Source organism: Pseudorca crassidens, chromosome 21 (assembly GCF_039906515.1).
Source record: "Pseudorca crassidens isolate mPseCra1 chromosome 21, mPseCra1.hap1, whole genome shotgun sequence".
NCBI lineage: Eukaryota > Metazoa > Chordata > Mammalia > Artiodactyla > Delphinidae > Pseudorca > Pseudorca crassidens.
This window is the reverse complement of record NC_090316.1, coordinates 7,664,681-7,688,500: the sequence shown is the minus strand read 5'-3', so window position 1 is coordinate 7,688,500 and position 23,820 is coordinate 7,664,681. Positions and strand designations below refer to the sequence as shown.

The window sequence follows — 23,820 nt, the reverse complement described above, 5'->3', positions numbered from 1 at the left end:
GTTTTGGGTTCGTTATTGTTAGTCTTTTCCTTCTCTTGTGTTTCTTGCCTTGAGAAGTTCCTTTAGCATTTGTTGTAAAGCTGGTTTGGTGGTGCTGAACTCTCTCAGGTTTTGCTTGTCTGTAAAGGTTTTAATTTCTCCATCAAATCTGAATGAGATCCTTGCTGGGTAGAGTAGTTTTGGCTGCAGGTTTTTCTCCTTCATGACTTTAAATATGTCCTGCCAGTCCCTTCTGGCTTGCAGAGTTTCTGCTGAAAGATCAACTGTTAACCTTATGGGGATTCCCTTGTGTGTTATTTGTTGTTTTTCCCTTGCTGCTTTTAATGTGTTTTCTTTGTACTTAATTTTTGACAGTTTGATTAATATGTGTCTTGGCATATTTCTCCTTGGATTTATCCTTTATGGGACTCTCTGTGCATCCTGGACTTGATTAACTATTTCCTTTCCCATATTAGGGAAGTTTTCAACTATAATCTCTTCAAATATTTTCTCAGTCCCTTTCTTTTTCTCTTCTTCTTCTGGAACCCCTATAATTCGAATGTTGGTGCGTTTAATGTTGTCCCAGAGGTCTCTGAGACTGTCCTCAGTTCTTTTCATTCTTTTTTCTTTATTCTGCTCTGCATTAGTTATTTCCACTCTTTTATCTTCCAGGTCACTTATCCGTTCCTCTGCCTCAGTTATTCTGCTATTGATCCCATCTAGAGTATTTTTAATTTCATTTATTGTGTTGTTCATTGTTGCTTGTTTCCTCTTTAGTTCTTCTAGGTCCTTGTTAAATGTTTCTTGCATTTTCTCTATTCTATTTCCAAGATTTTGGATCATCTTTACTATCATTATTCTGAATTCTTTTTCAGGTAGACTGGCTATTTCCTCTTCATTTGTTAGGTCTGGTGGGTTTTTATGTTGCTCCTTCATCTGCTGTGTGTTTTTCTGTCTTCTCATTTTGCTTATCTTACTCTGTTTGGGGTCTCCTTTTTGCAGGCTGCAGGTTTGTAATTCCCGTTGTTTCTGGTGTCTGTCCCCAGTGGCTAAAGTTGGTTCAGTGGGTTGTGTAGGCTTCCTGGTGGAGGGACTAGTGCCTGTGTTCTGGTGGATGAGGCTGGATCTTGTCTTTCTGGTGGCACCTGTATTTCTTTGGGAAGATTACCAGGAGTGTGACTGCTTGGTTGAAGGGTATATATGTTTAAAATTCTAATATAAATCTGTTAAAGCCATATTTCTTTCCCAAAATGCCCAAACACTTTTAAATTTACTTGCAATGTAAACAAATACCTCCTCTACTTCATCTCTCTCCCTTACCCCCAATCTTCTTGAGCTTGAGATCTACAAATATTCCTTTGAACACTCTGGGCATGTCAAATAAAACTTATCTGGAGTGTAAATTTGTCCAACAGGGCAATTGTTGACCTACTAACAATCTAAGTTCTCACTACTTCAAGTTCACGGGCATTGCTTATTCTTTTCTTCCCCATAAAATAAGTAGTACTTACTCATCATTGAGAACTTTGAAAATTTAGAAATCTAAAGTAGAAAGCAAGAAATTAACCATATTTTTTTTACAATACAGAGTTAACTCTTCTCCTGCAAGCTTTTTTTCTTTGTCAATATATGTACATGTGTACATATGTATAAATTCATTTATTCATTCATTCATCAAATGTGTGTGTTTGTGTGAGTATGCAAATTTATCCATTGAGTCACTGATTCAACAAAGCAGACATGGTAATATATATAAAGGGAAATAGCTTGCTTTTTTAATCCCACGCATTTCTCTCTTATGAACTTTTCCATGCTTTAAATATTGCCTAAAAATCGTTATAAGAAACAATATTATTTACAATTGGCCCTCCATATCCATGGATGTGGAACCTGCAGATATGGAGGGCCAACTGTACTATGCAGTTTATATAAAGAACTTTGATATCTACAGGGGTCCTGGAACCAATCCCCATTGGATACTGAGAGATGACTGTAACTTTTTTATTTTAACCATTCTGTTCTGTTAAATGTCATATGATATTTGATTCTTCATTATTATCAAAATTTGCTTTGATGAACAAACTTCTACATAAATATTTGTAAGCATTCTTGCTATTTCTATAGGATAGATTCCCAAAACTAGAATTATAGAGTATAAGGGGGTTAATCTTCTTTAAGATATTAACCTACAATTTTTAAATGCTTTCCAATAAGTTTTATAAATTTATTCTATGGGAATAGGCATACGAGAATGCCTCTTTCATTTCTTCCTCTCAAGTCTAAGTACTATTTTATTTTTGATATTTGCCAACTTGATACACAAGAGAAAATTCTTCACTATGGTTTTAATTGTCTCCTCTGACTGTTAGTGAGATTGAACACATATTCATATATTTAATAACCACGTGTTGATGAGTAAATTATCTATTCCTACCTTTTGCCCATTGGTGTCTAAGATGTGGTTCCATGTATATTATTCATTTGTCAAATAGATATAATGGCTGTTTTATTTTCTTTACCTATCTATTCTCATACCAGTATAATATTTTTTACATTTATAGCTATTGGTAAAAATCAAATATTTATATTGATATGGCAAATTTTCTAATTATCCCATTTTTGGATTACTTATTCAAGTCTTTGTTATTTTCAGGATAGTTTTATGTTTTCTTCACATGATGTTGCATATTCCTTGTTAAAATTATTTATACGTATCACATAGTTTTGTTACTGGTGTGATTAGGGATCTTTCCTCATTACATTTACTGTGTAAGAAAGTTAATGATATTTGCATATTCATTTCTATTCAGGCAACTTACTAAACTATAGAAAATTTTTGAGGTTTTTGGTAGACAGTCATCTCTTGAAAATAACAGTAAAATTACCCATTTATTTCTAGTGGCTGTACTTTCAGTTCTTTCTATTGCTTTATTATATTGACTGGATCTTAAAGGAAAATTGAAAATAATAGTGGTTATTTCCTATAGGTACCTTGCAAGTCAACCTTGCCCTCTGATGCAATGTGTCTCAGATTCTTCTTGAGTTATCCAGCCCTATTTATGTAATCAATCACTCTGAGAAGCTCTGGTACTTTTGAAAAGGGGATGATATTCAAGGCCATAATTAGATCCCTAGGGGTACACACTGTATTTTTTTTCACATGAGGAGAGAGACAGTGGAGGAACAGTGAGGCTACTATCTGCTGTTTTTAAAAGAATTGCCCTTTTCTCAGAAGTTCATGGATTTTTTGGAGTATGGAAGAATACATGGATCTTTAATCACAGTTTTGCCATAAACAAGTAGAAAACTGGAAAGAAATGTATGAAACAACAGTTTTCAGATATTAGACAATAGGCAGCATAGGGCTTTATTCCTTGAGAGAAGGGAAACAAAAGAGATGTGATTTCCCTGGCTCTCCTCCTATTGTCGGGTTTTGGACTGCAGCGCCTTGGGTGGGATCTGGACTGAGTGCAGGCTCAGTAGCTTGAGGAGAAGGAGACTGGCATTGTGAGATATTAAAGTGGTTGGAATCTGTGAGGCAGTGTTCCAGGGAAGAAGCATTGATATGCAGGAAGAGGTTCAGAAATTTGCGTAGAGGTCCTTATGGGTCTATCGATGAAACCACACAAGACCAGGGAAAGAATGACAGAACTGTTAAGCTGAACAATTATCAATGTTTACAGAAGGCTGGGAGTTAATTTGAGTTACAATCAGTCAGAGTGAAGAGGTGTTTTTGAAAACCTGGGACATTCACTAGAGATCCCAGAAGAGTCATGCTTTACTAGTAGCACTAAATTAGCCTTAGAGAAAAGGATATTCTAAATCTGCCCTATCAAAGTTTAAAAACAAGCCTTGATCAAGCTGTTCTGCAAGTAACTTAACTGCCTGCGAGCACCAATATGGCAATCTTTAAAGGAAAACAACACATTCTACAATATGATATTCACAGTATCCATCATAGCATTTTAGAAAGTAACAAACATATGAAGAAGGAGAATTATGTGAACTATACCAGGAAAAAAATTTAGTCAATAGAAATAGACCTGGAAATGTTAAAAATGATGTAATTAGTTGACAGGGATTTTAAAAAGCTATTACAAATATTCTCATGGATTTAAAATAAAACATTAACACGGTAAGAAGAGAACTGGGAGATATAAAAAAGCACATGGAATTTATAGAAATAGGAAAACACCATAACTGAAATGAAAAATTCTTTGGATGGCATTAACAGCACAACTGACACAGCAGAAGAAAATGTCAGTGAACTTAAAGATAAGGCAATAGAAACTATTCAAACTGAAACAAAAAACGTAAAAAAGACTGAAAAAAAAATGAATCAGCGACCCATTAGATGCTGTCAAATGGTTCAGCATATGTGTAATTAGTGTTGCAGAAGAAGAGAAAGAGGGGAGGCTAGAAAAAATTTTAAGGAATTTTCAAAATTTGATAAAGCGTGAACTCAAAGTTCCAGGAAGTTCAATAAATCTCAAGCCAGAAAAACACAGATATATACCAAGGCACCTTATAATCAAATTACTGAAATCAACAATAAAAGGGGTCTTTTTTTTTTTAGGCTAAAGAACAACTTTTATTTATTAAGAATGAATAATGATATATAATAATGAAAATAATAATCAAGAACTAACAATATATCAAGAAGAAGGATTATTACTGACTGATACACATAACTGAAAAGCCCAAGCATGGCTAGATTCCAAGACTCAGATGATGCTGTCAGAATTCTGCCTCCCTCCATCCCTCGATTTGGCTCCCTTCCCTCTAGGATTCACTTTCATGCAGACTCTCCACACATGTGGTAATACAAGTGGCATTCAGCAGCTCTAAGTTTAAATCCTACCAGCAGTAACTCTGAGACAAATAGCTTCTCTTTCTAAAGGGTTCCAATACATTGACTAATTGGCCTGATCCGGTTCATGCACCAACCTCTGGGCATGGAAAGTGTGATGCACGGAAGCTGGGCAGGGTCACGTCCCACAGTAACCACACTGCCGATTTATAAAGGATTCATTTCCCCCAAGAAAATTTCAGATACTGTTGCCAGCTGAATAGTGTAGATTCTGGGAAGAAAAAAATAGTAGATGTGTTCATTACTATTATCTTAAGACCATAACCACTTAACCATATTTGTCAGATAAAGAGGTTTACTGAAATAGCTATGTGTGTGTTGGTTAAACTATTACATTGAAAAGGGACATTGAGTGATTAAGTCTACACCAATGTATTCATGAAGGTAGTCTCAAATGCCCACAAACAACACTGAACACAAGAACAAATGACAATATAAAATATACAAAGGACCAAGAACAGAGATTTGAGGCCTAAAATCCATATCTATACTGTGATTTCTGCTCAACCAAGGTTGATTGAAACAGGTAGCTTCCAATTAATAAAAGAGGTGGTTGCTTTAGTTACAAAAAGATATATTATTGGTGTTCAGGCAATCCTATTCAATCCGAAACAAACATGAAAGCAAAATATGTTCTTTTGTCCCCATTTTTTCCCCTAACAATTTCAAAGCTACAGAAACACTGAAGACTATTCCAATGAACATCCACATACCCTTCACTTAGATTTACCAGTGATTAACGTTTTGCTGTACTTGCTTTCCCTAATAAAGGGAATATTTTAAATGTAGTCGGAGGAGAAAGATACATTGCATCTGGAGGAACAACGATAAGAATGACTCCAGGCTTCTTATCAGAAAATATGTAAGACAAAGAGATCTAAATGATGTCATTTAAGTGTGAGAAAAAACCTGTCACTTAGTGTTCTATATCCAATGAAAATATTTCAAAAATTAAGGATATAAAAGAATTTTTTCAGATATATACATCTGAGAGAATTTGTTGCTAGAAGATACGCACTAAAGGAAATATTAAACTGTGTTCAGATGGAAGGAAAATAATGTCATATGGAAATGTGGATCTACACAAAGCAATGACGAGTGCTGGAAATGAAAAAGATGTGGATAAATATAAAATAGTGTATTTCATTTAAACTTTTAAGAAGACAATTGACTTTTTAGAGTAAACACAATAATAATGTATTCTGGCATTTATAGCATATTTAGGCAAAGTTGTCTGTCGTTTCTATTGCTGTGATTTTCATTTGCGTTTCTCTTATGGTTAATGGTGTTGAGCATCTGTTCATATTCTTGGTGGCCATTTGTATACCATCTTTGGAGAAATATCTACTCAAGTCCTTTGCCCATTTTAAAGTTAGGTTGTTTGATTTTTTTTTGTTGACTTGTAGGATTTCGTTGTATATTCTGGATATTAACCCTTTATCAGATATATGGTTTGCAAGTTTTCTGTTCTGTAGGTTGCCTTTTCACTCTGTTGATTGTTTCCTTTGATGCACAAACATTTTTAAGTTCGTTGTATAGCCATTTGTCTATTTTTACTTTTGTTGCTTGTGCTTTTAGTGTCATATCCAAGATATCATTGTGAAGTCCAATGTTACGAAGCTTTCCCCCCTATGTTTTCTTCTTGGAGTTTTATAGTCTTAGGTCTTATATTTAGGTATTTAATCCATTTTGAGTTAATCTTCATATATGGTGTGAGATAAGGGTCCAACTTCATTCTTTTGCATTGGGTATCTAGTTTTCCGAGCACCATTTGCTGAAGTGATTCTCCTTTCCCCATTGAGTGGTCTTGGCACACTTGTCAAAGCTCCTTTGACTATATCAGTAATATGTTTACCAATAACAGTAACTGAATAGATAAATGGAGATATGGGAAAACTTTTTTATAGTATAAACAATATAGAAGGAATAATGGAGTTAAGTAATTATCAATGGATGCTAAAACTAGTGGGTGAAAGTTTTACGAGCACCCAGATACTTTCATAATCTCACAAGTATCTCCTCACAGATTGCTTATTAATTACAAATGGAGGCATGGTAACTTACAGTGGAAAAAACTTGGAAGACAGCACCTTAACCAAGTGATCCAAAAGTAACAACACAGTATTATGACAAAGTGACAACATGGTGTCTCCTGAGAAGGACGAAATATTTCTGTGAGGTATTTCACAGTAGACATACATATACACACACAACAACATGAAGGTGATGTGATAGAGCTAAGGCAATGGATAACCCAAACAGAATACTTTTTTCCTGTACATTTAAGCCATGAAATTAGATTCATGTTCTTAAATTGAGATCTTAGAAATTGAGAGATGTTTTATATTATTTTGAGAAGTAGCATAGCATAGTGGTCAAGGGCAGAGACTCTGAAACCAGATAGCTTCAGTTTAAATCCTGTCTCCATCACTTACTAGCCATGTGACCTTTGGCAAGTTAAACATCTATGCCTCAGTTTATTCATCTGTAAAGTAGGAATAATAATAGTCCCAACTTTATAGGGCTATTGTGAGGATTTGATGAGTGAATCTATATAAAGTGCTCAGAATAGAGACTCACACATAGCACCATAAAGTTGTTTGCTATTATTAATTAATTAATTACAGAAATTAATTATCTGATGCCCTCCTGGAATACAAAAAACCTTTGCTTAAAAATCAAACAAACAAAAGCTAACAAACAAACCTGATGCTGGTCAAGGGCAGTATTATGCTAGTAAATGTTTACCAACTAGTGTGAGGAAGGGTAAAGTCCTCATTTGTAAGTACAAATACTTCAAACTACCCCATGATGTCACTGAACTTGGAGATGGGAAGAGATGTTACACACTCAGCCCTGGGAGCTGATACTGGCTGGCTCTAACACACCACTGGAATGGTCTCATTTTCATTAGAATTTATGTAGGTGTTTCTGAAATTGCACACTAAATTTTCTGGTGAACATTTGAAGGTGTTAAATTTTCCAGGTGCAAATATTATGAGCCTCACTTTACAGCGGCTTTTTAGCGTGTGTGTGTGTGCGTGTGTGCACTTTAGGCTAAAAAACCAAACATTCAATTTGTAGAATTCTCTTTCTAAATAAATCAAATAAAATTACACTAGATGAAAATAAAAAAGTAAGCTTGATGATCCATCTGATAATTTTACTTTCTATGAGAAAATATTTTTAAATGATCATTTGAATTAAAAAAATGATTCTAGGTGTGCACTTCTGAGATGACGTGCAACTGTTCTAGTGGCTACAGACCTCCAGATTGCCGAGCGCTCTCCAGAATACCTTCCAGATTGCCTGGGGGACAGGGCAAGTATCTCTCTCTTCTTGTATCCAGTTAATAAAATTCTCAAATTGCTTACCTTCGCAAAGACAAAGTTCGATTTTTGACACTTTGAAAGAAACCAGTATTTGTAATTAAAAGGTAAATAGGCTGCCTCAAGAACTAGATGCCAAATATGCTTCTTAATCCTGCTTTTTGTCCTAATATTAATTTTGAATATGATTGAAGCTGAGGGTATCTCTTAAAATTTTTATTTACTTATGTCTGACTTTCTCCTTTAAACTGTCTTTCAACCTTTTCCCCCTTTTATGCCTGATCCTGTGGTCTCAGCTCTATACAAACAACACACCCTGTGTCCAGCACTGTTAATGTGTCTGTTATAGAAGAAATAAAGGAAATAGAAGATAAGTTTTTAGTCTGGCGTTTATAGTTTAAATGATAAAAATCTATTAATTGCTGCTAAAGAGATGACAGAAGGGGCTAAAACAATATTCTGTTTGTTCACCATGACTTTAGTTTTTGTCATTCATTCATTGATTTAGCAAATATTTATTGAATTCCTAATATATACCAGGTGCTCATCATACGGCACTAGGCATGTACAGTAAGCAAAACAAAGTCCCACTCCTCATGGAATTTAAAGAATACCCGGTGCTAACTAGCTGCAGAATTAGCATTAGGAATCAAGTCTCCTATTTTTTATGGCAGTGACGTTTTAGTAGCACTGCAGTGACTCCGCATGTAAAAACAGATCCCTAAATGTCGAAGAGCCAACAATCTAATAAAGAAAAACAGGATATGCACAGATATAGTGGAATTCTGTGATAATGCACCTTGTAACAATGCAAGTTTGTTGGATAACCTTACAAGCAGATTATATATCACTGAAGTTTTGGGGTCCCACTTATAGTGGGATTTTGCTGTAGCTACTGTATAATGTAGAATACATTGGAACTTTCTGGAACTTAGTTTCTGTTCTTTTAGAATGAGAGTTCATAGAGATAGTCTCAAGTATTATGATTCTATTATTATTTTTCCATGTTCCTTGAATAACAATAAAAATTAAGAACATTGTAATTAGTTTGCTGTAACTTGAAAGTAAAAGTAGGCAGCTTAATTTTTTTACTCTGATTTTTTAATGTATTTTTATTTTTAGGTTTAATCAAGGAAGGAGGTTTTGAGAAGGCTGGGGAGAAGCAGTGGCTTTTGGGTACCTACATTGCTTTACCTGTTCTCGTCGTAGCAACCATAGTAGCTGTTTCATGGAAGCCTTTGAAAAAGTGGTTCAGCAAGAAAGAGGAACCCCAAAGTAGCGAGTAAATTGAATTTGTGTTCTGAAGTTAAACTTTAGTACCATTTAAATCTAGTCACATATAAGGAAATATTATGAGCAGCCATAATACTTTACATTTTACAGGAATTTTGTATGCTACATCAGTATCTCATTTAATTATTTGAGATAGTTTTGAATATCCTTATTTTAAAGATGCAAAAATTTTGGAATGTGGTTTTAATGACTTGCCAATGTCATTGCCTTGGTAATTGAGAGAGGAAGAACTAAAATGTATCCATATCTATTGCTTTCAAATGCCCAGTGATCTGTGTCACCTACAGGAGAAGTACCAGAAGTATTTATTTGTAATGCAGATTTATGAGCCATATCACAAATGAAATGTTTCAATTTGCATTGCTGCCTCATGTAAGAAATAATTTTAAAAATATTCTCTGGGAAAAGTCTTCAGAAAGCAAATTTATAATTTAGTATGTAAAATATTTTTATTTAAAAATATAGTTCAAAAGCAAAGACAGAACAAGGTGACAAACAACCATTTGCCCACCACTGGAAATAAACATGAATATTTTGTTTCTCTTATGAAATAAACCGCTGTATATACAGCTGCAATCCCCATCTCCCTCTCTGTGGAGAACAACCTCTGCACTGAAAGCTGGTGTGTATCACATATTTTTACTACACATGGCTACATCCCTGTGCCATATCTAGAATTATATATAATTTTAAATATTTATACTTTATACATATGTTTACCCATCTAATTCTAAGTTTGTTTTTCCTTTTTTATGAGCAGTCTTCTCAGAGGTTTTTCTATTTTATTAGTAATTTAAAAATATAATTTGTCGTTCTGTTGAGATCCATATATTTCCTTGTGTTTATAATCCTTAACTTACGGTCTGTTCCTCTTTGCTACTCTCTTCACCTTTGCTATGTGTTTGTTAATTCTACCTTTGTGGAGTCTAATGCTTTGTTTATTAATTTTCAATTTTTCTTATTTTCCTAATATGCTTTTAAAGTGAAAACTTTCTCCCTTATATATCATTTCATCTACATTCTCCAGTTTTTAAGATACAGCTGATATTCAGTTTAAAAAATTAGAAACTTCCAGCACGATTTCTTATTTAAATCATGAAAAACCATGGTCTTTAGTTTTCAGTTATATGATTTATTTTTGTTGCTGTAAAAGTTATTTTCCAATTTTATTACCTTATTGGGAAAGCTTTGTCTCTGATTTAGACTCTTAAATGTTGGAACCAGAAAGGAAGTCAGTTTTTTGTAAAAATATATGCTTGATATGCATGCTTCAATTAATGTGATACAGTATGTTTTTTTCTTTGTTTTTAGAACAAACTTTTTAATTGTGCTGTTTCAAGTCATCTTTATACTTACTGGGTTTTTAAATTTTTTCTCTACTTGATAATTCATTTTCTATGAGAGGCAAATAAGGTTTACCAATATGTCACGGCTTTCTATTCGATTGTTGAGACTTCTGCTTTATATACTCTGAGGCAGTGGCTAAATGGATAATGTTCAACATAGTTATATATTCTTGGTGTATTTTCTTTTTATCATTAATAATTGTATCTTAAATTCTATTCTCACTCTTACATTGCTATATGTCAACTTGCTCTTTGAAATTTAGACTTACCTATTACATATTTTTCATCCCTTATTTTCAACCATTCTTTGATTTTAGTTGGTACATTATAAACAGCCTTTATATGAAATGCAGTAGTGGAGTTTGTTACATTTATATGCTTAATATATGATGATATATATTCACATTGAAATTTACCATCTTATTTTCTTCCTACTTACTATCCTCTCTTTTTTTTTTTTGCATTTTTTCCTTCTCTCAAAATCCATTTTCTTGGGCTTCCCTGGTGGCGCAGTGGTTGAGAGTCCGCCTGCCGAGGCAGGGGACGCGGGTTCGTGCCCCGTTCCGGGAGGATCCCACATGCCGCGGAGCGGCTGGGCCCGTGAGCCATGGCTATTGAGCCTGCGCGTCCGGAGCCTGTGCTCCACAACGGGAGAGACCGCAACGGTGAGAGGCCCGCGTACCGCAAAAAAAAAAAAAAAAAAAAATCCATTTTCTTGATTGTGCTTTTTCTTCTTTTCTTTTTCTCTTCTACTATTTTGTACATTTTTATATTCTGTTTTTATTGTTTTAATGATTTTTGTTAACTTTTAGCATTTGTAGCTAATGTTGTATAATGTCTTAATTTAATCATTGTATATAATCTTCTGAATAACTCAAGGATCTTAGCCCTTTAACACTAACCTATCTTTTTCAATCTGTTTGTCATTTGGCTTTTCAGTTCCCTCCAAATAAGTTTTGTGTTATTGTGTTCTTATCATTATTATGTTTAGTTAATACTTATTAGGATTTCCTAATATATTTTCCAGATTCTTTATGATTCCCTTTTTTTTTTTTTTTTTGGCGGTACGCGGGCCTCCTACTGCTGTGGCCTCTCCCGTTGTGGAGCACAGGCTCCAGACACGCAGGCCCAGGGGTCATGGCTCACGGGCCCAGCCGCTCCGCAGCATGTGGGATCCTCCCGGACCGGGGCACGAACCCGCGTCCCCTTCATCGGAAGGCGGACTCTCAACCACTGAGCCACCAGGGAAGCCCTATGATTCCCTTTTTTTAAACTTTAAATTTAAACTTTAAATTTGAAATAATTTAAGAAATACAAAAAGTTGCAAAAATAGCACAGAATTCCATTGTACTCATCACTTAGGTTTTCTCAATAATAACATCTTACATTAACATAGCACATTTTCACAGCCAGAGAATTGGTATTGGTACAATATTATCAATTAAACTATAGACCTTATTCATATTCACCAGTGTTTACATACATACACTCATTTTTGAGTATGTGTGTGTATATATTATGAAATTTTGTCACATGGTTTGTGTACCAATGCCATAATTATCGCCATTCTTTTTGGAATCCTGCTTTTTTCATTCTAGGTTCAATCTTCTTGGAGAAGTACTTGCTTTGGTAGTTATTACAGTGATGGTCTATGTGTAATCACTTGTTTGCCTTATATGCCTGGAAATGGTTTTATTTCACTTTCACTCTTGAAATTCTATATGGGTATAGAATTTTAGGTGGACAGTTATTTCTGTCAGCCCTTTTATGATGCCATTGAATTCTGGCATTTACTGTTGTTGAGATGTCTGCTGTCAGATTAATTAATTCATTTTTACCTTTATACTTGCACTTTTTTTCTAAGTTAGCTTCTCAAGTTTTCTTTTGTCCAAGGTATTATGTTACTGAATTATTACTTGTTCTGATATGAGTTTGTTTTTATTTTTCCAGCTCTGAATTCACAATCATCTTCAATTATCATGTCTTTCTTCAGTTCTGGAAGGTTCTCAGTCATTATCTCTTTAATGATTGACTCTTCCCCATTCTATCCCTTTTATTTTTCTGAAATCCCTATATTTTAGGGTCTTCCATTCTAGCCTCCATGGTAGATGTGATGGTTGTTCTCTTCCTCATCTTTATACTTCTCCTCCTTTTGCTTCTTTTCTTTTGACACTAAGAATGAAGCTTTTAAAAGCTGAGATACAATTTACATGTAGTAAAATTAATCTCTTTGGTTTATGTAATTCTATGAGTTTAACAAATGTGTACACTTACTACAACCTCAATAAAACATAGAACAATTTCATCACCTCAGAATTCCCTCTCACCCCACCTTCAGCTCCTGGCACTGACAGATGTCTTCTTTGCTTATAGTTTTGCCAATTCCAGAACTTTGTAGAAATGGAATCGTATACTGTAGTATGTAATCTTTTGAGTCTGTCTTCTTTCCCTTGGCATAATGCATTTGACATTCATCTGTGATGTTATGTGTATCAATAGCTTGTTCTTTTTCTAATGTATAGTTCTATCGTGGTATAATTGACACACAGTAAATTACATATATTTTAAGTGTATAATTTTGTATGTTTTGATAATCTGAAAAGTAACACTGATGAAACCATCATCATGATCAAGATTATGAAGGTATCTGTCATGCCCCAAATTTCCTCGAGCCCCTTCGTAAGCCCCATTCCTGCCTCTTCCACCTGCTCTGTCCCCATACTGCTGCTGATCTGCTTTCTTAGTTTGCATTTCCTAGAATTTTATGTAAATGGAATCATACAGTATGTACTCTTCTTTTTGTCTGATTTATTTCACTCACCATGATTATTTTGCAATCCATCCGTGTTCTTGTGTGATCATTTTTTCTCCTTTTATTGCTGATAAGTATTCAGTTGTATGATTATACCATAATTTGTTCATCCATTCCATCTATTGATAGTTATTTGGATGCGTTCCAGTTTTGGGCTGTTATAAATAAAGCCATTATGAACATTTACATACAAATTTCTCTGTGAACATATGCGTTCTTTTTCTTAGTTAATACCCAGGACTGGAACAACGGGGTAATATGGTAGGTATATGTTTCACTTCTAAAGAAAGAGCTAAACTGTTTTGCAAAGCAGTTCTTCTATCTTATATTCCAACCACTAGTATGTGAGAGTTCTAGTTCCTCCACATTCTCAACAACACTTATATGGTCATATATTTTTTTAATTTTAGCAATTCCGATAGTGTGCAGTGGCATCTCATTATGGTTTTAATTTGCATTTCTCTAATGACTAATGATGCTGACAGTTTCATGTGGTTATTTGTCAGATGTACATCTTCTTTGGAGAAGTGTGTATTCAAATATTTTACCCATTTTAAATTAATTAATTAAAATTACAATCCGGAGGTCTTTTATTCATTTATTTTTACACTTATTATGGCATGATTTCATAGGGAATGGGTTCCAACTCACTGGTTCTCACAAAGTGTGCTTCTCTGGATGGAGCAGGCTGGTGCTTCAGTCAAACCCATGTTCCTTTCCCTTTGGCTTCCTTCTTTTTCTGATCATATTTCCTTCATTTCAGGGAGCTATCTTGGTTCTTAGAGTGCTTAATATCCTCAATAAGTACATTAATTCTCTTGGCAAGAATCTTGCCCTTAATTCGTTTGTTTTCAACAATGCCAACAGCATGCTGGGTAACATTGTAGACTCCCAGTTTTTGTAACATTTGTGGGACATTTCTTTTTTAAATAGTGCCAGTTCCCTTGCTGTCTACAATATCACTTTTTTGTAAATTCCCATGTATGTGACCAAAGGAACAACCCCATGTTTTCTAAAAGTATAGCAGGTGCCTCTTCTCTTTTCATTTGTGTTGGTCTTTTTGACAAATTACTGGAAGATGGCGGTTTCAGCTGAAAGACCCCATTTTTTGATTGGGTTGTCTTTTTATTATTGAGTCAGTCAGAACTTTTTGATCATTTAAAAAATGGATTGTTTTCTTATTATTGTATTTTGAGTGTTCATTATAAATGCTGGATACAAGTGCTTTATTATATATGTGATTTGCAAATATGTTCTTCTACTCTAAGGCTTTTCTTTTCACTCTTTTAAAGAGCAAAAGTTTAAAATTTTGATGAAATCCAGTGTATCAGTATCTTCTTTTATAGATCATGATTTTGATGTTGTAGCTAGGAAGTATTTGCCTAACCAAAATTCATGAAGGTTTTCTCTCATGTTTTCTTTTAAAAGTTTTATAGTTTTAGGTTTTGCATTTAGGCTTATATCTAATATGAACTAAGTTTTGTATGGGTATGAATTGAGTGTTTTTCTTCTCCTGCATAAGAATATTCAGTTTTTCTAACACCATTGCTTTTAAGCTTCGTTAAGTAGGATCAGAATGGTTAGCACTACGGAGGCAGTACCCTTCCATGTAACTCTACCAAACTCACTGTGAATTATGAGATTTTTCAACTCAGATGGTGGGAACACAAACTATTCCTGTTCCTATATGAGCACAAGAGATTGCTTCCTTTATTAGTTTCTAATCATTTTTCTCTGGCTCAGGGAGTTTCTTCACTTGCGTTCAGTGATTGGTACTCTGCAGAACACTCAAAGAGGACCCTCCACAGACATCAGGAGCTCTCTGTGCACCTTCTTTCTTCTCTGGTGTTCTGCCCTGAGAAGTGTAGCTGCCTTGGCATCCGCAGACCCTATTACCTCAATTCAGGGAGCCTTCTGGCTTTGCCTGGGTTTCCCTTGCTGTGCTACAGGATGGCAACTCTCCTCAGGCAGTAACAAGGGGCAGTCACAGGTCTCACCTTTCTTCCCTTCTCTCATATATCACTATCCTGCCTAATATTCAGTGTCTGAAAACCAGCATTTAATGTATTTTGTCCAGATATTCATTTGTTTCAGGCAAGAGGGTAAATCCAGTCTGTTACTCCATCTTGACCGGAATTGGAAGTGTGTCTTTATGGTTTGTAACTGCACTTTCATAGCTCTCTCTCCATCTCACATTCTGTTTGATTTCCTGAGATTACTCTCATTTCACCAATTCTTCCTTCTCTGTCCTGTTCTAGACTTATGGATTCTATTCTTGCAGAAATCTCTGTGGAGATTCTAAATATTCTCCAAGTTTTTTCATCATTTGTATTTCTTGGTGTGTGAACTCATTGTTTTGCTCTGGCTGTTGACATTATCTATTAGGGGTTTGTAATCGTACAAACCTCTTTTCTCTTCAGTGTCTTTTCCTTTCAGTGTCTATGCTTTTCCCATGAGAATTCTGCATGCCCTGTGTTGAAGACATAAACATGTGGGTGGTTTCATTTTTGCTTCTTTTAAAGCAAAAATATTTGGAACAACTGCTATGCATGGTGTTCAAGAATTTGTAGGCGTGTGACTGGGGCCCTGAAAGTACATTTTTTGTAGGCTTGGGACTCTGCAGTGATGCATTTTCCCCCATCTATTCCTGTTGCGTATCCCCTTTTCCCTGCTGCATTCCAAAGGCCACTGGTCAGAATTTTTACTATCCCTGTGTAATGGGTGGTATGGACATTCATGGCTCCCAGGTTAAATGGCTCCAGTTAAGGAGCTCACTTAGTTTCCTTGCATGCAAAGGCCTCATAACTTCTAAGGAATGGGTATTAAATCTCTAGTCCCAAAGTCATATCACTGGTTTAGACACCCCTGCAATCATTCACTTTTATCTCCTGTTTACCCTTTGAACTCAGTTTCTTCATTTTTTACTAGCACCAGGAGAATTCTTTTCTTGTTGTTAACCTCAGTTATGTATTAACTGTTTGTCTTATTTTTTTTCAGCACTCCTCTTTGAGGAATGGAAAGGGGAATTGTCCCACCAGCTCATTCTGTCAGATTGTCTAGAAGTCAATATGGGTTTTAACTTATAAAATGTAGCATTTCTTTATCAATGAATAAAAAATTAAAAGTTGGAGTATAAAGGTCAGAATCAGGAATTCAGGGTCAAACCTATATTCTGTGTTTAGAAGTGATAAGGGAAAAGAAAATTTGTGCCTTCTTGATAATTTCTTTAGTACAAGTTTGAAATGCACTCTTTGTGGATGAGGTATATAAGTAAATAAGAATGTTATTTATTTGCATCTTTGTTCAGTGACCTTGGACATGATTTTCTTTTTTGGTAACTTACCTTATAAAAGAGATAATACTGCTTATAAAATGGCCTGACTTTTATTTATGCAGTTGGCAAGCGCTCTTAAGACTAACTTTGGACACTATTTTCCTTTTTTTTTTTAATATCCAGATCAGAAGGCAGCACTCACAGAAATGCTAGCATGTAGGTAAATTGGAAGGCATCGTAAGATACATGTTGAAAATTAAGAATGAATAATTCACAATGTCTAGATACTGTTCGAACAGCTAAGTTTGGTAAAGTAATCCACTGAAAACCAGGCTACTAGTATATAGTAATTTAGTTTCTAGTAAATTAGTCTTTTATTCATTTAATAAATACTTATTGGAAGTCTACTCTGAGGAAACAAGGAATAAAATGGCTGACTCTAATAAAAGATAGGATATGTATAATTAGTAAAGAAAAAGGATGTATAGTGCCTGGAAATTACCCAGCTTGGGTTATATTTATGTACTGCTTGGGTAAACAAACAAGCAAATGCTTGACATTTGATAGATTGTACATGACAGAACTCATGTATAAATTTCTATAATAATTTTGGGTTGATGAGAACTAATTACACTGACTTAGCTGTGCTTTTCTTTTAACATTAATAAATAGCATATTGTCCCCGTTAATATTTCTTAACCATAAATTCTGTCCTTACTGTTTTATAACTGCTATACCAACATTCTATTCTATTACATTATCTAATGTAACTTTTCATCCCCTTACTTTCAACCTTTTATTTAATTTGGTCTCCTGAAAACAGCATGCCAATGGAATTTTAAAATATGTAACCTCAAGAGTTTCTCAATAGTTGAATTGAATATGTTTATATATTTATATGTGTGCTGATATGTTTGGACTAAATTCTACCGTTTTGTTTTTTTTCTATTTATCATGCGTTTTCAGTATTTTCTCTTTCTACTTTCATGTATTCCATCATATTGATTGTGCTTTCATTGTTTTTTCTTTCCTTCTATCAATTTGGTCATTATATGTTCTAGTTATATTCTTTAATTCTTTAATTATTATATTATGGTTTATTAAATTATTAAAATTAAATGTAGATGAAGTTACAATTTTAGATATAAAAGTACTTATAATCTTCTTCTAACAATTTATGGATCTTAGACCATTAAACCTTATACTCTTTTCTTCACTCTTCCATAGCATTATCATTTGGCTTTCAGTTACTCCTGAATTTTAACCTGATACAAATAAGTCATCATTATCATTATTATATTTAATCAAAACATACTAGGATTTCACTACATATTTGTAACTTATTTACTCACTATTCTTTTTTGAATTTAATTCCATTTTTTTAATGTTCAATCTCCCTTTTGGTGAAGTACCTCTCTTAGAATTTCCATCATTGAGTCTATGTGTAGTAAACTATTTATCTTATCCACCTAAAATTATCTTTATTTTCACTCTTGAGTATGAGTTTATGTAGTATAGACTTCTATGCTGAGTTATTTTGCCTTCGCTATTTGAAGATATGTCAGTGTAATGTGGCATTTACTATTGATGATGATAAATCTTCTGTTAGTGTGTTGATTCATTTATTCCTTTATGATTAATAGGAGTTTTACCTAGTCATTGCATTCTTATTGCTGCATAACAAATTACCACACACTCAGTGACTTAAACAACATTCATTTACTATGAGCAAGTTCTGTAAGTCAGAAATCCAGGTGGATTTGGCTGGGTTGTCACAAGTCTGACCTGAAGGCCTGAAGGCCAGGCTGGGATCATAGCTCATTTGGGTTGTAAGAAAAATCCAATTTCTTGCAGCTGTAGGTCTGAGGTATCTCTTTCCTTGTTGCCTGTCTGCTTGGAGCCCCTCCGTCTCCCAGAGGCCACCTGCATTGCTACTCATGTACCTCCCTTCACCTTTAAAGAAACAAGAGTAATATAAGTATTCCTAAGGCTTTGACTCTCTCTTAATTTCTTTCCTCTACCAGCAGGAGAAAACTCTACTTGTAAAGGGCTGACCTGATTGGGTCAGGCCCACCAAAATAATCTCTGTATTTTAAGGCCAACAGATTTGGAGGTTTAATTACATTTGCAAAATCTTTTCAGAGCAGTACTTTGAAAAGTGTTTGAATAACCAAGGAATGGGAATCTTAGAATTCTGCCTAACATAGCCATTGTTAGAATTCTGCCTAACATAGCCTGTACATGTATTCCTTGTCCTTAGAGTTGTTATTTTGTTATAATGTATTCTGGTAGAGATTTTTTTAAAAATCATGAGCTGGACCCAATATTTTCTTTCAGTGTGAAGACTCATACCTTTCTTCAATTTTGGAAAAGTTCTAGACTTTTTCTCTTCAAATACTGACTCTCCCCCATTCTAAATTTTCTGTGTCTAAATTGTTCCATGTTTCTTAACTGGACTTTTATGTATATTTTATATTCTGTTTAGTGTTCTAGGTGATTTCCCTAAACAATTCAAAATCAACAATTCTTTTTTTTTCAGTTCTGTCATGTGTTTTTTAATTGAGGTATAGTTGATTTATAAAATTATATGTTTCAGGTATACAACATAGTGATTAATAATTTTTATAAGGATTATGCTACATTTATTGTTATTATAAAATATTGGCAATATTCCCTGTGCTGCACAATATACCCATGTAGCTTATATATTTTATACATAGTAGTTGATACCTCTTAATTGCCTATCCCTCTCTTGTCCCTCGCCCCCTTGCTATCTCCACTGGTAACCACTAGTTTGTTCTCTACATATGTGACTCTACTTTTGTTATATTCACTAGTTCGTTTCACTTTTTATATTATACAAGTAAGTGATAACATGCAGTATTTGTCTTTTCCTGACTTATTTCATTAAGCATAATACCTTCCAAGTCCATCCATATTGTTGCAAATGGCAAAATTTCTTTCTTTTTAATAGATGAGTAATATTCTATTGTGTGTAAATATACCACATCCTCTATCCATTCATCTGTTGATGAACACAACTTTGCTTCCATATCTTGGCTATTGTAAATAATGCTGCTACAAGCATTGGGGTATGTGTATCTTTTCGAAGTAGTATTTTCATTTCTTCAATATATACTCAGGAGTGAAATCACTAGATCATGTGGTAGTTCTATTTTTAGTTTTTTGACGAACCTCGTACTGTATTCCACAGTGTTTGCACCAATTTACATTCCCACCAACAGTGTATGAGGGTTCCCTTTACTTCACATCCTCACTAACATTTGTTATTTGTGGTCTTTTTTTTTTTTTTTTTAAGATGTTGAGGGTAGGAGTTTATTAAATAATTAATTTATTTTTGCCGTGTTGGGTCTTAGTTTCTGTGCGAGGGCCTTCTCTAATTGTGGCAAGCGGGGACCACTCTTCATCGCAGTGCGTGGGCCTCTCACTATCGCGGCCTCTCTTATTATGGAGCACAGGCTCCAGACGCGCAGGCTCAGTAGTTGTGGCTCACGGGCCCAGTTGCTCCGTGGCGTGTGGGATCCTCCCAGACCAGGGCTCGAACCCATGTCCCCTGCATTAGCAGGCAGACTCTCAACCACTGCGCCACCAGGGAAGCCCCTTTGTGGTCTTTTTGATGATAGCCATTCTCACAGATGTGAGATGATAGCTTGTTGTAGTTTTGATTTGCATTTCTCTGATGATTAGTGATGTTTAGCATCTTTCCATGTGTCTGTTAGCTTATGTATATCTTCTTTGAAAAAATGTCCATTCAAGTCTTCTGCACATTTTTTTAATCAGTTGTTTGGTTTTTTGATTTTGAGTTGGATGTGCTATATATTTTGTATATTAACCTCTTTTCGGTCATATTACTTGCAAATATTTTCTCCCATTAAGTAGGTTGTCTTTTTGTTTTCTAATTGGTTTTCTTTGCTCTGCAAAACCTTTTAAGTTTACTTGGGTCCCATTTGTTTATTTTTGCTTTTGTTTCCTTTGCCTTAGGAGACAGATCCAAAAAGCTATTGCTACAATTTATGTCAAAGAGTGTTCTGTCTACATTCTCTTCTAGGAGTTTTATGATTTCTGGTTTTAATTCATTTTGAGTTTATTTTTGTATATGGTGTAATAAAATGTTCTATCTCATTCTTTTAGATACAGATGTACAGTTTTCCCAGCACCACTTACTGACAAGACTGTCTTTTCTCCACTGTATATTCTTGCCTCCTTTTTTGTAGATTAATTGACCATAAGTGTGTGGGTTTATTTCTGAGCTCTCTATTCTGTTCCAATGATCTACATGTCTGTTTTGCTGCCAGTACCAAACTATTTTGATTACTGTAGCTTTGTAATATAGTCTGAAATTAGGGAGTGTGATACCTCCAGTTCTGTCCTTCCTTCTCAAGATTGTATTGGCTATCAGTGGTCTTTTGTGTTTCCATACAAATTCTAGAATTATTTGTTCTAGTTCTGTGAAAAATGCCATTGGTATTTTGATGGGGATTGCATTGAATCTGTACATTGCCTTAGGTAATAGGATCATTTTAACAATATTAATTCTTCCAATCCAAGAACATAGTATATCTTTCCATCTGTTGTGTCATCATCTATTTCTTTTATTAGTGCCATAGTTTTCTGAGTACAGGTCTTTTGCCTCCTTAGGTAGGTTTCTTCCCAGGTATTTTCTTCTTTTTGATGGAATGGTAAATGGGATTGTTTCCTTAATTTCTCTTTATGATAGTTTGTTGCTAGTGTATAGAAATGCAACAGATTTCTGTATATTAATTTTGTATCCTGCAACTTTACTGAATTCATTGATGAGAATTTTCTATGTATAGTATCATTTCATCTGCAAAAAAGTGACAGTTTTACTTCTTCCTTTCCAACTTGGATTCCTTTTATTTCGTTTTCTTGTCTGATTGCTATGGCTAGGAATGCTGTTACTGTGTTGAACAAAAGTGGTGACAGTGAACATCTTTGTCTTCTTCCTTTTCTTAAAGGAAATGCTTTCAGATTTTCACCATTGAGTATGATGTTAGCTGTGGGCTTATCACATGTGGCCTTTATTTTGTTGAGGTGTGTTCCCCCTATGCCCACTTTCTGGAGAGTTTTTGTCAGAAATGAAAGTTGAATTTTGTACCCAGAATCTTTTTCTGCACCTATTGATATGATTATATGATTTTTATTCTTCAACTTGTTCACGTAGCATATCACATTGATTGAATTATGGATAATGAACCATCCTTGCATCCCTGGGATAAATCCCCCTTGATCATGGTGTATCATCCTTTTAATGTATTGTTGGACTTTGTTTGCTAATATTTTGTCTGGGATTTTTGCATCTGTGTTCATCAGTGATATTGGCCTGTAGTTTTGTTTTTCTTCCTTCCTTCCTTTCTTTCTTTCTTTTCTTTTTCTTTCTTTCTTTCTTTCTTTCTTTCTTTCTTTCTTTCTTTCTTTCTTTTCTCTCTTTCTTTCTTTCTTTTTTTCTCTCTTTCTTTCTCTCTTTCTTTCTTCCTTCCTTCCTTCCTTCCGTCCTTCCTTCCTTCCTTTCTTTTTACTGGTTTTGATATCATGAGGATGCTGGCCTTGTAGAATGAGTTTGGAAGCATTCCTTACTCTGCAATTTTTTTAAATAGTTTGAGAAGAATGGGTGTTAACTTTTCTCTAAATGTTTGGTCCAATTCACCTGTAAAACCATCTGGTCCTGGACTTTTGTTTGCTGGGAGTTTTAAAATCACAGTTTCAATTTCATTACTGATTATTGATCCATTCACATTTTCTATTTCTTCCTGGTTCAGTCTTGGGACATTGTACATTTCTAGGAGTTTGTCCATTTCTTCTAGATTGTTGATTTTATTGACATATAGTTTCTCTTAGTAGTCTCTTATGATCTTTGTATTTCTGTGATGTCAGTTGTAACTTCTCTTTTATTTCTGATTTTATTGATTTGGATTCTCTCTTTTTTTCTTGATGAGTCTGGCTAAAGTTTTTATCAATTTGGTGTATATTTTCAAAGAGCCAGCTCTTAGTTTCATTGATCTTTTCTATTTTTTTTTTTCTGTCTCTATTACATATATTTCTACTCTGATCTTTATGGTTCCTTTCCTTCTACTATTTGGGGTTTTGTTTGTTCGTCTTTTTCTAGTTCCTTTAAGTATAAGGTTAGGTTGTTATTTGAGATTTTTCTTGTTTCCCTAGGTAAGCTTGTATAATTATGAACTTCCTTCTTAGAACTGCTTTTGTTGCATCCCATAGATTTTGGATGGTTGTGTTTTCATTTTCATTTGTTTCCAGGTATTTTTTTTTAATCTTCTCTTTGATTTCTTCAGTGATCCATTGGATATTTAGTAGAATATTGTTTAGCCTCCACGCGTTTGTGCTTTCTGCAGTTTTTTTTTCTTATACTTGATTTCTAGTCTCGTAGTGTTGTGGTCGGAAAAGATGCTTGATATGATTTCAATGTTTCTTAAATTTACCGAGGCTTGTTTTGTGGCTTAGCATGAACTCTGTCCTGGAGAATTTTCCTTGCGCACCTGAAAAGAATGTGTATTCTTCAGCTTTTGGATGGAATGTTCTATATATATCTATTAAGTTGATCTGTTGTAATATGTCATTTAATATTTCCTTATTGATTTTCTGTCTAGATGATCTGTTTGTTGATCTAAGTTGGGTGTTAAAATTCCCTACTATTATTGTGTTATTCTCGATTTCTCCATTTATTTTTGTTGAAATTTGCTTCAGTTATTTGGGTGCTCCTATGTTGGGTGCATATATATTTACAATTGTTATATCTTCTTGGATTGAACCCTTGATTGTTATATCCTATTCTTCTTTGTCTCTTCTAACAGCCTTTGCTTTAAAGTCTATTTTATCTACTATAAGTAATGCTACCCAAACTTTCTTTTAATTTTTCTTTT

At 34.4% G+C, this 23,820-nt stretch overlaps 1 protein-coding gene across 2 annotated transcripts in view; it reads left to right on the top strand.

The window, feature by feature from the left end:
- The window catches only part of ADAM32 (ADAM metallopeptidase domain 32), a 164,095-nt gene that overhangs the window by 127,653 nt on the left and 12,622 nt on the right, over positions 1 to 23,820 (top strand). Inside the window, exons 18-20 of one of the 2 annotated variants that reach the window (XM_067721529.1) lie at positions 8,071 to 8,170; positions 9,301 to 9,460; positions 17,087 to 17,119. The exons of the other annotated variant lie outside the window; for it this stretch is intronic. Of the exons in view, the coding sequence (XP_067577630.1) occupies positions 8,071 to 8,170; positions 9,301 to 9,460; positions 17,087 to 17,119 (293 nt within the window). The remainder of the gene's footprint in view (positions 1 to 8,070; positions 8,171 to 9,300; positions 9,461 to 17,086; positions 17,120 to 23,820) is intronic. 2 annotated transcript variants of the gene reach the window in all.